At 44.8% G+C, this 12170-nt stretch overlaps 1 protein-coding gene across 1 annotated transcript in view; it reads right to left on the bottom strand.

The window, feature by feature from the left end:
- AGPAT2 (1-acylglycerol-3-phosphate O-acyltransferase 2) overlaps positions 1 to 12170 on the bottom strand; it is a 45930-nt gene that overhangs the window by 4473 nt on the left and 29287 nt on the right. The window contains exons 4-5 of the mRNA XM_081967505.1: positions 3098 to 3193; positions 682 to 754 (exon numbers count right to left, since the gene is read on the bottom strand). Coding sequence (XP_081823631.1) covers positions 682 to 754; positions 3098 to 3193 — 169 coding nt within the window. The remainder of the gene's footprint in view (positions 1 to 681; positions 755 to 3097; positions 3194 to 12170) is intronic.

Raw genomic sequence — 12170 nt, 5'->3', positions numbered from 1 at the left:
TGACCCCTCCCATAGGAAAAAAAGAGGAGCGAAAGGGGAGTGGGCTTTTGCAGGAAGCAATTCATTTGTTCGTTCGTTAGATGTTTCAGGAGTGTGAAGATCTGTCCGTGAATCTCACAGACTCTGTGCCCGGTGTTTCCTTGCATTGCACTGCGTTTGGAAAATATCGACATGGCAGCTTCCCAAGGTAGATAAGGTCTGTGGTCATCAATACTCCTTTGAAAGACTGTTTGCCAGGCCTTGGCTGAATGTGAAAGAGAGGAATTCACATTCATTTACGGGGTTTTGTCGGGACCAGGGCTCTGCTTCATGCTTTTTTGGGGAAGCCTTGTCAGAACAACTCCAGAGAAATAGACTTTGGGAGGGTGGAGGATTAGCCAAAAGGCGGTGAAACCAGAACCGTGGGAAACAGCCCCCCCCCATCCCCCCCCATCCCCCCCCCCCCGGTCTCTCAAGCGTTTTTTTTTCTGCTGGTCCGGAAATCCGATTTGTTTCTTGAAAAGCTCTATCAAGCAAGCGGGGAGGAATAGATGCTGCTCTGAACCCAGGCATATCTGCAGGCAGAGAATTGGCTCACCAAGCCAGCAACCTGGATTCCTTTTCGCCATGCCAGAGAATTTTTGGATCTCCAAGGACAGTTAAGAGAAACAGAACAACACCGCAAGCTGTGCATTATCCTACCTGACGTAAACATCTTCTTTTCTGGGTTGTAAAATGAAGAAAAGGACGAATAGACCACAGGAATTATTGGAACCTTTCAAAGGGAAGATAATAATAATAATTAAAAAATGTTAGCAAAAATCTGGAACGTCTGTGGAGATTCTCAATCATTCAGGTAGGTCATGATTGTCCCAAAGGTGCTTTTTGGACTTCTCATCTAAGAAGCTTCTTCAGCTCTGGCTGGAGGGTCAGATTCTTCCATTCCTCACCCTCCAATCAAAGCTTGAAGAAGCTTCTTGGATGAGAAGGGAAACATCTTCAAAGGAAAAACCAGAAAGTCCAGTTGCCTCTTGAAGAAAGCACCGTTGGGACAAAAATCAGGAAGTTCTTAAATCTGCAATGATCCCTGGTTTTTGTTTTTTGTTTTTTACTCCCAGGGTGATTTATACTTCTTCTTTTTTTACACGACATAATAGCAAATGAAAACTTCCTTCTATCAGGACTGAAGCTCGAACGTTAAAGACTTTTCTTATGATGGTGCTTTATTAAAAAGGAGAAATTTTGCACAGAAGAGGAGCATGGGGAGCTGTGGAAGGAAGTCAACCAAAGGAGAACTCGACTGGAGTCAGGTGTTCAGTGAAAAAGTTGCATAAGAATGGACAAGGGGCCACCATTGCATTAACACAGGGGTGTCCAAACTTGGGAACTTTAAGACTTGTGGACTTCAACTCCCAGAATTCCCCAGCCAGCCATGCTGGCTGGGGAATTCTGGGAGTTGAAGTCCACAAGTCTTAAAGTTCCCAAGTTTGGACATCCCTGGCATAACATAACATGACGTTGAATTCAACATTAAAAAGAAAAGGAAGGAGCTCATCATAACGTTGTTGAGATGCAAACGTGTTGCATCATTCAAATGTGGTTTTTTTGCAGTGCCCTAAAGTTATGTTCTGGGAGGAAATAGTTTAATGTATATTAATTTAATTCTGAGACCTTTGACGTTACAATAAAAGTAGAGTTGCTACTCATGATTTGGGCTTCTTGTCTCGGGCTGTTCCTGGGGGTCCCTATGATACCAAGCAGCAGCCTTCCTCAAAGACATGCTCCATAATCCCCAATAGCTGAGACATATGGGAGTTGGTCTAACTCCTCTAAGGTGCCTTTCTTTTCCTTGGTGGGACATTTTCTCAGTGTCTATGAAAAAAAGCTTGGAGCCAAAGTAGGAGTGGGAAGGTCACAACGAGCCAGGACCAGCCTTTGATTAGATTAACCGAGTTGGAAGGGACCTTGGAGGTCATCAAGTCCAACCCCCCACCCAAGCGGGAAACCCTACATCATTTCTGACAGATGCCAGTCCAGTCTCTTCTTGAAAGCTTCCAGGGATGAAGTTCCCACAACTTCCGAAGGCAACTTCTGTTCCATGGGTTGATTGCTCTCCCTGTCAGGAAATTTCTCCTTATTTCCATCCTTGTTCAGTTTCCATCCATTCTTCCTTGTCTGGCCTTCGTGTGCTTTGGAAAACATCTTGACCACTCCTCTCTGTAACCGCCCCTCAAATATTGGAAGACTGCTCTCCTGTCTCCCCTGGTCCTTCTCTTCCCTAGACTAGCCATGCCCAGTTCCTGCAACCCTTCATTTTATGTTTTAGTTTCGAGGCCTTTGATCATCTTAGGTAGATTCATATTAACAAAGTTGGAAGGGACCTTGTAGGTCATCCGTCCAACCACCCGCCAAAGCAGGAGACCCCACAGCATTTCTGACAGATGACAGTCCAGTATCTTCTTGAAAGCCTCCAGGGATGAAGCTCCCACAACTTATGAAGGCAACTTCTGTTCCATTTAGTTGATCGTTCTCAGTGTCAGAAAATGTCTCCTTATTTCCAGATTGAATCGATCAGTTTCCATTCATTGTTCCTTGTTTGGCCTTCAGGTGCTTTGGAAAACAGCTTGACCCCCTCCTCTCTGGGGCAGCCCCTCAAATATTGGAAGACTTCTATCCCGTCTGCCCTGGTCCTTCTCTTCCCTAGACTAGCCATGCCCAGTTCCTGCAACCGTTCATCGTCTGTTTGAGCCTCCAGTCCCATCATCATCCATTGTTGGAAAGTCCCAAAAGGTGATCACATGACCTTGGGACGCAGCAATGGTCATAAGTATGAGTCAGTTGCCAAGTGTCCAAATTTTGATCACGTGACCCTGGGGAGGCCGCAAAGGTCACAGCTATGAAAAATGGCCCTTAAGTCCCTTTTTTCAATTGTAAGTTTGAACAGTCACTAAACAAACTGTTTGTAAGTCGAGGACCACCTGGGCTATGTAATGTTTGACAACTTGAGTTATTTCTAAAAATAAAAATTAAAAAGGCAGGCTATAAATAATCATAGGTATAAATAATCCCATTTCAATCCATGGGAGGCAAGTCACTCCTGCCAAGCGCCGTCTCTCACCTGGGTCTGGACTGCGAGATGAAAAGCTCCTTTCTTGAAAGGCAGAAGATCTCTATTCATGTTCCGTGTTCCCTCTGGGTAGATCCAGATCTTGAGCTGCAAGCAAAAGGAAAGACAAACTGTAATACCTGGTGTGTGTGTGTGTGTGTGTGTGTTTGTGACAGGCTCCCCTGGCTGTGAGGCGCCTAAGCCCTCTGTGTTCTGACCGAGGCTCCCCCAGCAGCACGAAGCCGAGTCCTCGTCCCGATAAACCCCTTTTATTTATTTGGCAGTGAATTCCTCTCCAGCAAAGTCTTTCCTCTCCCGCAGTTTTTCAAGAGAGTTCACAATTGCCAACCTTGATCAGGCTTGGAGAGTGGCCAGGCCGATATCTTTCAGATGCCGCAACACTAGGCAAGAATGCAGGAAGGAACTCATGGTCTCCTGCAAACTCCACTCCCCGGTTGCTCCTCTTTTATTCCTATGGGAGGGGCCATTCATTATCCACCTGTGGCTTTACTCCCAAGTCGACCCTTGTTCTTTAGCTGCTCCCTTCGTCTGGCAGCTCTGCATATCCGCACACTGCGAACAGGCTCCAGCTGTTCTTCTGCCTCACTGATGTTTGACTCTGAAGGCAGCTGATAACTGTCAGACGGCTCTGCCCCCCTCTCTGCCTCCAACATATAGCCCTCATCAGAGGCTTCCCCAGACTCCAGGACTGGCCCAGGTTCCTCCCCAACCTCCTCACTCTCCGAATCGGCTGCCAGCTCCACTGGCGAGCCAAAAACAGCCCTTAAAATCTGAGCAGTTACCGATCCCTTGGTCAAGATTTCGGAAGTACCCCAAAACAAAATGACTTCTCTCTCTTCCTCCCTTCCGAGATTTTTGCTGCAGCTTCTGAAAGGTTCCTCCTGGCGCAAAAACTGCAGAAAACTAGAAACTCAGTTGCACTGTTTGCAAATCTAACTGTAAATCAAGGAGCTACCTAGAATGCTCCTACCAACACGGACAGGGCAGGCCGCTAGTACATAAATGGGGAGCGAAACTCTGCACTCGCTAGCACTGATGGGGTTAAATAATTGGGTGGTAAAACGTCTGCAAGAAAACCACCAAGTTCAGAGAGCACCAAGGACCTCACAGATCAAATATTTTCTTCTATTTGGTAGCACAAATGTCAGGCTTTTGACGCCCAAAGTCATTGAGAAGTGCTGTTACCTAGAGATGCCATCTACCTCAATGTTCACACAGAATAAAATGTAGGAAATAGAGGCATATCTTTCAAAAGATCGTTTGGATGCTACAACATTCAAATATAGTCCCAAAGGTGCTTTTTCAGGAGGCAAACTGGACTTTCTTGTTTTCTGGAGAAGCTTCTTGGATGAGAAGCAAAATGTCTTCAAAGAAAAAAAGCAAGAAAAGACAATTTCATCCAGCCACAAACTGGATGACGGAGAATCTCCATAGACATTCGAATAAAGTGTTTGAAAAGCACATTTCTTACTTATGGACAGTTGGGCCTTTTAAAAAGCAAATCTGTTCCCCGTGAAAGCTTTAAAAGGAAACACTTAAAAACAACTTTGCAGACTTTTTATTGTATTTCAGCTCAAGTGTCAACTTGCAAAGCATTCCTGGCCTGCATCCCTTAATTAGGGCATCAGTCGGAACCCTGACAGCAAGTGGGAATCATAGAAGGGACCTTGAAGGTCTTCTAGCCCAACCCTAGCCTGGCTCAGAGCAGAAGACCTTATACCAGGGGTGTCCAAACTTGGCAACTTTAAGACTTGTGGACTGGGGAATTCTGGGAGTTGAAGTCCACAAGTCTTAAAGTTGCCAAGTTTGGACACCCCTGCCTTATACCATCCCAGTCAAATGGTTTTTTTAAAAAGAAAACCTCCAGCAATATCTTGTTGATTTGATATGGCAGTGAATTCAAATACCTTTTGAGGCTGTTTAAACTTTAGAAAAGCTCTAGTAAGACCACACCTAGGACACTGCACCCAGTTTTGTTCACCGTGCTATAAAAAAGAGGTTGAAACTCTAAAAAAAAAGTGCAGAAAAGAGCAACCAGGATGATGAGGGGACTGGAGGCTCAAACATACGATGAACAGTTGCAGGAACTGGGCATGGCTAGTCTAGGGAAGAGAAGGACCAGGGGAGACAGGAGAGCAGTCTTCCAATACTCGAGGGGCTGCCACAGAGAGGAGGTGGGTCAAGCTATTCTCCAAGGCACCCAAAGGCCAGGCAAGGAACAATGGATGGGAACTGAACAAGGAGAGATTCAACCTGGAAATAAGGAAAAAAATGCTGACAGGGAGAACAATCAACCAATGGAACAGAAGTTGTGGGAGCTTCATCACTTGACACTTTCAAGAAGAGATTGACTGTCGTTTGTCAGAAATGGTGTAGGGTCTCCACTTGAGCGGGTGATTGGACTAGATGACCTACAAGGTCCCTTCCAACTCTGTTAATCTGTTAGAAATGGAATTAATCTTGCCACCTCCAGGACATTGAACAAGAAAATGTCAAATGTTGTTCTCATCATATCTACGGTTGGTGGCAATCTCTAGTTGATCCTGGATCACCTTGAACAAAATACTGAGCAAGAAGAGATTTGATTAGCATACCGGCTGGGGAACTCTGAGAGTTGAAGTGTCCACCAGCCTTAAAATTTGTCCTGTTTTGAGAACCACAGCTCTGAAGCAATTTTTTTCTCTTTAGATGGACGGAGTCAGGGAGAAAATGAAGTCTGTGTGCATCGTATCACCTGCCAGAAGGGGGTGCTGTTGCCCCGGCATGCTTTCATAGAGGGCAGCCAGTGTGGGGAAAAGAGCAGATTTAGAATAAATAGAATGAACTGGAAGGGACCTTGGAGGTCTTCTAGTCCAGCGGTCACCAAATGGTGGTCCGCGGAAAAATTATTTGCATTTTTTATATTGCACTCAATCACGGGTCCTCAAACTAAGGCCCCTTGGTCGGATATGTGCAATGAACGCTTGTGTTGCTGCAGAGAGTCTCCCCCTTCGGGGTCTTTTTGTGGGGGTCGGAGGGGGGCAGAAGTTCTGACTTGGGGTCTGCTTCGGCCTCCTGGTGGGGGGATTTAGGCGAAGGCTGGAGGGAAGTATCGTTGGTGGCGAAGAGTCGGAGGGCCTCGTTCCAGTGGGACTGCATCATGGCCTGGAACTGGCTGACCATCTCAGCCCACTGAGCTTCCAGGCGCCGGTACCTGGCCTTGCCCTCCCACAGGTCTTCCCTCTGCTTGGAAAGCCCATGCTCCTAGTCCTCCGTGAGGTGCTTCTGCTGAGCCTCCTTCTGGGTCAAAGCCAATTTGAACTGAGCTGTTTTGCCAACTCTTCGCCCCAGCAACTGCTTCCTGTTGGGGCCCTAAGGAGCCCGGGCGGGCAGGCGAGGAGTGGCTGAGAGGGGAGGGGCGAGCAGAGGCCGGCAAGGCTCCCCTCGACATGAATGACATTGAGTTGGCCACGCCCACCCAGACACATGACTACCTAGCCACACCCACCTAGCCAGTCATAAGGCAGATATTAGTGGTCCGTGGGATTTAAAATTATGAATTTAGTGGTTCCTGAGGTCCGAAAATTTGGGGACCCCTGTCCTAGTCCATCCCCTTATTTTAGATAAGTGATTATCTGGACTCTTTTTAAAAAGCTTCAGGGATTTCTGAAGGCAAGCTGTGCCATATAATGAATGATTATGTCAAGGAGTCTACGATATAATGAGCAATTGAGGGACCTGGGTATGTCTAAACTAACAAAGAGAAGGACTAGGGGAGACAGGATAGCAGTCTTCCAGTATCTCAGGGGCTGCTCCAAAGAAGAGGGAGTCAAGCTATTCTCCAAAGCACCTGAGGATAGAACAGGGAGCAATGGGTGGAAACTAATCAAGGAGAGAAGCAACCTAGAACTAAGGAGTTGTGGGTGTTCCATTCCTGGAGTCCCAAGGGTGGTTTTTCAAGAGGCAACTGGACTTTCTGGATTTTCTTTGAAGACGTTCCACTTCTCATCCAAGAAGCTTCTTCAGCTCGGATGAGAAGGGAAACGTCTTTAAAAAAAACAACCAGAAAGTCCAGTGAAAAAGCACTTTTGAGACAACCTGGATGACTGAGAATCTCCATATCCATTCCTGGAGGTTTTCAAGAAAAAAAAGATTGGACCAGCAGTTGTCCAGGAGGGAATAAGGACTCCTGCCTCGGTCAAAGAGGCTGGACTAGAAGATCTCCAAGGTCCCTTCCAGCCCTACAATTTTATGCTGAATAGCTCCCCTTATTCGATCAGAAAGATGGAATCAGAAAGTCTTCACATGAAAACATTCAACCACTTATCGGAGAAAAAATATATACAGGTGGTTCTTGAGTCTGTCCATCGGAGTCATAACTCAAGACAGTCATAAACTGGGTTGGCCATGTGACTGATTCAATTTTACAACCTCTTTTTGCAGCAGTTGTTAAGTGAACCCGTGGTTCGCATTGGGACCAGTTTTGCAAAAAAAAAAAAAAAAACCCAGAAAATAACTATTGGTTTTCAGCAAAACCATCGGAAAATGCCATCACGTGATCACTGTAGAGAGTGATAAATGTTGCCCAGTACCCAAAATGTGGTCACGTGATGTGGGTGGGGCCATCTGTCAAAACTTCTCAATCTAGGTGCAAGTACCTGTTGTGCCTGTCAACTGTCAGCCCCTCCAGCAGCTGAATCAGAGGAGGAGGAGGAGGAGGAGGAGGAGGAGGAGGAGGAGGAGGAGGAGGAGGAGGAGACGTGGGAGTTAGGGTCAGTATCAAGGCAACCTGAGAGCTCCGAGGGAGAAGAGGGAATGGAGCTGGCAGAGAGAGAGAGAGAGACAGAGGCAGAGCCTGGACTGTCCGTCAGCCCTCAGATGGAGGGTCAACAGCCCCCAGGTCTGGAGGTGGCTGATGAGGAAGAGGAGGAACAGTTGGGTCCAGTGCCTGACTTGCAGATGCACAGAAGGCAGAGGAGAGGAGAACAATAGAAATCTATGGGCCTGTCCTTGGGACGGAAGAGCCACCGCTGCTAACAAAGCCCCACTCTAGCTCTGGGGATCAAAGACAGGGGGTGGAGATGAATTAGTGTAGCAGACAACTATTCATCTCCCTGCCTGATGGACTTGTTAGCCTGTGTTGAGAGAGAAACTTTTTTGTCAGGGCTGCTGGCTCTCCTACTACTTGTTTCAACTACACAGGGTTTGTTGTGTTTGGGGAGCTGGGTCAGAACAGTACCCCTCCCCTCCAGGTCCGTCGTAACTTCAAATAGTTGCTAAGTACCAATCCTAAGTCAAGAACTACGTAACCCAGCATACAGCTGTTTTAAAGGTTGCAAAATCACTCAAAATGCACTGGCTGATTTAGGACAGAAAAATAAGTCCAATAAGAATATTATCTTAAGCTATTCCTACGGACTACAAAACTTTGGCAACTTAAAAGATGTGTGAACTTCAACTGCTACAGAGAAGGGGCTCTTTTAAACTGCTCCCAATTTCATTTAGCTACAGCCCAGGAAAATTTAACTCCAGATATTGTAGCTTTAGTATATTAAAGTATAAAGGTAAATGTAAAGGTTCCCCTCACACATATGTGCTAGTCATTCCTTACTTTAGGGAGCAGTACTCATCTCCGTTTCAAAGCACAAGAGCCAGCGCTGTCCGAAGATGTCTCCGTGGTCATGCGGCTGGCATGACTCAATGCTGAAGGCGCACAGAACGCTGTTCCCTTCCCATCAAAGGTGGTTCCTATTTTTCTACTTGCATTTTTTACCTGCTTTTGAACTGCTAGATTGGCAGAAGCTGGGACAAGTCACAGGAGCTCACTCCGTTATGCGGCGCTAGGGATTCGAACCGCCAAACTGCTGACCTTTCTGATCGACAAGCTCAGCATCTTAGCCACTGAGCCACCATGTTAAAGTGTCTTGACTTGATAGTAATTATAGTTCCTTATGTCTTTTTATAGACACAGCTCTCATAGAAATAGCATAGAACTGACAAAGTCCCAACGTAGAATACATTCTTGAAGATAACCTGACTCAGTTTTTGTTGCAAAAGATTAACCTTGCACACTAGATGGTTTAGTACAAGGAGTTGCATCTAGGTAGCTGGCCCAAGTCCAAGCCACAAATATAAATCTTTCTACATGCTATGCAATAAAACCACATTTTACCTTGCTGCCACCACCTCAGTTCAAGAGGGCGATTTGGGTCACATTTCTTGGAAAAGTTTTGTTTATGACATAACATACAGCCAGATAGATTAGATAGATAGATAGATAGATAGATAGATAGATAGATAGATAGATAGATAGATAGATAGATAGATAGATAGATAAATAGATATAGATAGAAGATAGATAAGATAGATAGATGATAGATAGATAGATAGATAGATAGATAGATAGATAGATAGATAGATAGATAGATAGATTAGATAGATAGATTAGATAAGATAGATTAGATAGATAGATTAGATAGATAGATTAGATAGATAGATAGATTAGATAGATAAGATAGATAAGATAGAAAAGATAGATAGATAGATTAGATAGATAGATAGACAGACAGACAGACAGACAGACAGACAGATAGATAGATAGATAAGATAGATAAGATAGATAGATAGATGATAGATAGATGATAGATAGATGATAGATAGATGATAGATAGATAGATAGATAGATAGATAGATAAAATAGATAGATGATAGACAGACAGACAGACAGACAAGATAGACAGACAGACAGACAAGATAGATAGATAGATAGATAGATAGATAGATAGATAGATAGATAGATAGATAAGATAGATAAGATAGATAGATAAGATAGATAGACAGACAGACAGACAGATATAGATAGATATACATACATACACACACACACACATACACATACATATATATTAATAGTATATTAGCAATGTCATAAAATACTTTCAGCTCCTCTTTGATTTCTGACCAAAACTGAGATCGAAACCTCCGATTGCTAAGCAAACCGGTGTTTAAATGAGTCATGCCTAATTTTATAACCTGTTTGCACAGTCATTAAGTGAATCACATGGTCATTAAGGGAATCCAAAGCCAGTTGTGAAGGTCACGAATGGCAATCATGTGACCCTTCCTCCACACACACACACACACAGACACACCAGGACATTGCAACTGCCATAATTGCATGCCAATTGCAAATCATTACCAAATTTTGATCCTATGATTTCAGTCACACTGACAACCATTAATTCTGAGGATTAGTTGTAAATCATTTTTTTCAACTTTACATCGGTTGTTACACAGTTGTAACTCAAGGATTATCTGTACATGCTCTCCCTTGTAGCTTTGTTACAATAAGGGAAAGGGAAAAATCCCCCTGGCACATTTGTGCCAGTCGTTCCCAACTCTAGGGGGCGGTGCTCATCTCCGTTTCAAAGCCGAAGAGCCAGCGCTGTCCGAAGACGTCTCCGTGGTCATGTGGCCGGCATGACTCAACGCCGAAGGCGCATGGAACGCTGTTCCCTTCCCACCAAAGGTGGTCCCTATTTTTCTACTTGCATTTTTGACGTGCTTTCGAACTGCTCGGTTGGCAGAAGCTGGGACAAGTCACGGGAGCTCACTCGATTACGCGGCGGGAGGGATTCGAACCACCGAACTGCTGTCCTTTCTGATCGACAAGCTTAGCCACTGAGTCCCTTTTTTGTTACAGTAAAATAATAAAAAGAAATTGCATTTTGGTGGGGGGGGGGGGGAGACGGGGGTTCAACCCTGGAAGCATATATAGGTAAGTCCTTGACTTACAAAAGTCCATTTAGTGACAATTCAAGGTGACACCGGCATTGAAAAAATGACTTATGATCGTTTTTCACACTCACAACCACTGCAGCATCTCTATGGTCAGGCGATCAAAATTCACACGCTTGGCAACCGACTCATACTTATAACGGTTGCGTTGTCACCTGATCCCCTTTTGCGACTTAAGCAAAGTCAACAGGGGAGACAGATTCACTCAACAACCGTGGCAAGAAAAGTCATAAAACGGGGCAAAACTCACTTATTAAGGGCCCCCTTAGCAACACAAATGTTGGGCTCCGTTGGGGTCTTAAGTAGAAGACTACCTGTACAGGGATATTTTGACTTTAAAAAAAAAAATGTTTGCAACTCAAGAATAATATTGTGAGCTGGGTCTTGGAGCCACAAAGCAAAGCTCAACAAAGTGAGATAGAAAATGCCAGCACGCATTTCTACACATAGCCATCCTTGCTACATGCAAATATACAGTAATGTTTTTGAGGGCAGAAAGCAGGACTGACTTCCAGTCATTCAAAGTGACACAAGCTCAGGATCTAAAAACATCTTAAGAGACTTAACGGGGAGAAAAGCAAAGTTTTACACCTGGGCAGGAAAAACCAAAGGGACGAGGACAGATTAGGCAAAACCTGGCTCCAAAACAGGAACTGTGAGAGGGACCGTGGAGTCCTAGTGGACAATCACTTAAACAGGAGACAGCAGCCAAAAAAGCTAACACAATCTTGCGTTGTATAAGCAAGAGGCAGAGAATCAAGATCACGTGAAGTGTTAGTGCCTCTTTACAATGCCACACCTGGAATACTGCAACCAATTTTGGTCCCCATACTACAAAAAGGGATGTTGAGAGTTTGGAAAAAGTGCAGCGAAGAGAAACTAAGGCCTGGAGACTAAAATGTGTGAAGAATGGCTGCAGGATTTGGGTGTGGCCAGTCTAGAGAAAAGAAGGACTAGGGGGGACATGATAGCAGGATTCCAGGATTTGAGAGCTTGCCACAAAGAAGAGGGGGTCAACTTATTTTCCAAAGCACAGGACAAGAAACAAAGGATGGAAACTAATCAAAGAGAGAAGCAACCTAGAATTAAGGGGAAACTTCCTAACAGTGAGGACAATTAACCACTGGAACAGCTTGCCACCAAAATCGTGGGTGCTTAATCCCTGGAAGTTTTTAAGAAGAGGCTGGAAAGTTTTTAAGAAGAGGTGTGAAATGATCTCCTGCTATCGGCAGGGTGTTGGGCTGGAAGACCTCCAAATTCCAATGCTATTATTCGCTATTTTATGTTC

The sequence above is a fragment of the Natrix helvetica genome (assembly GCF_964273705.1).
Source record: "Natrix helvetica genome assembly, chromosome: 15".
Lineage (NCBI taxonomy): Eukaryota > Metazoa > Chordata > Lepidosauria > Squamata > Natricidae > Natrix > Natrix helvetica.
This window is presented reverse-complemented; position numbering and strand designations above follow the sequence as displayed.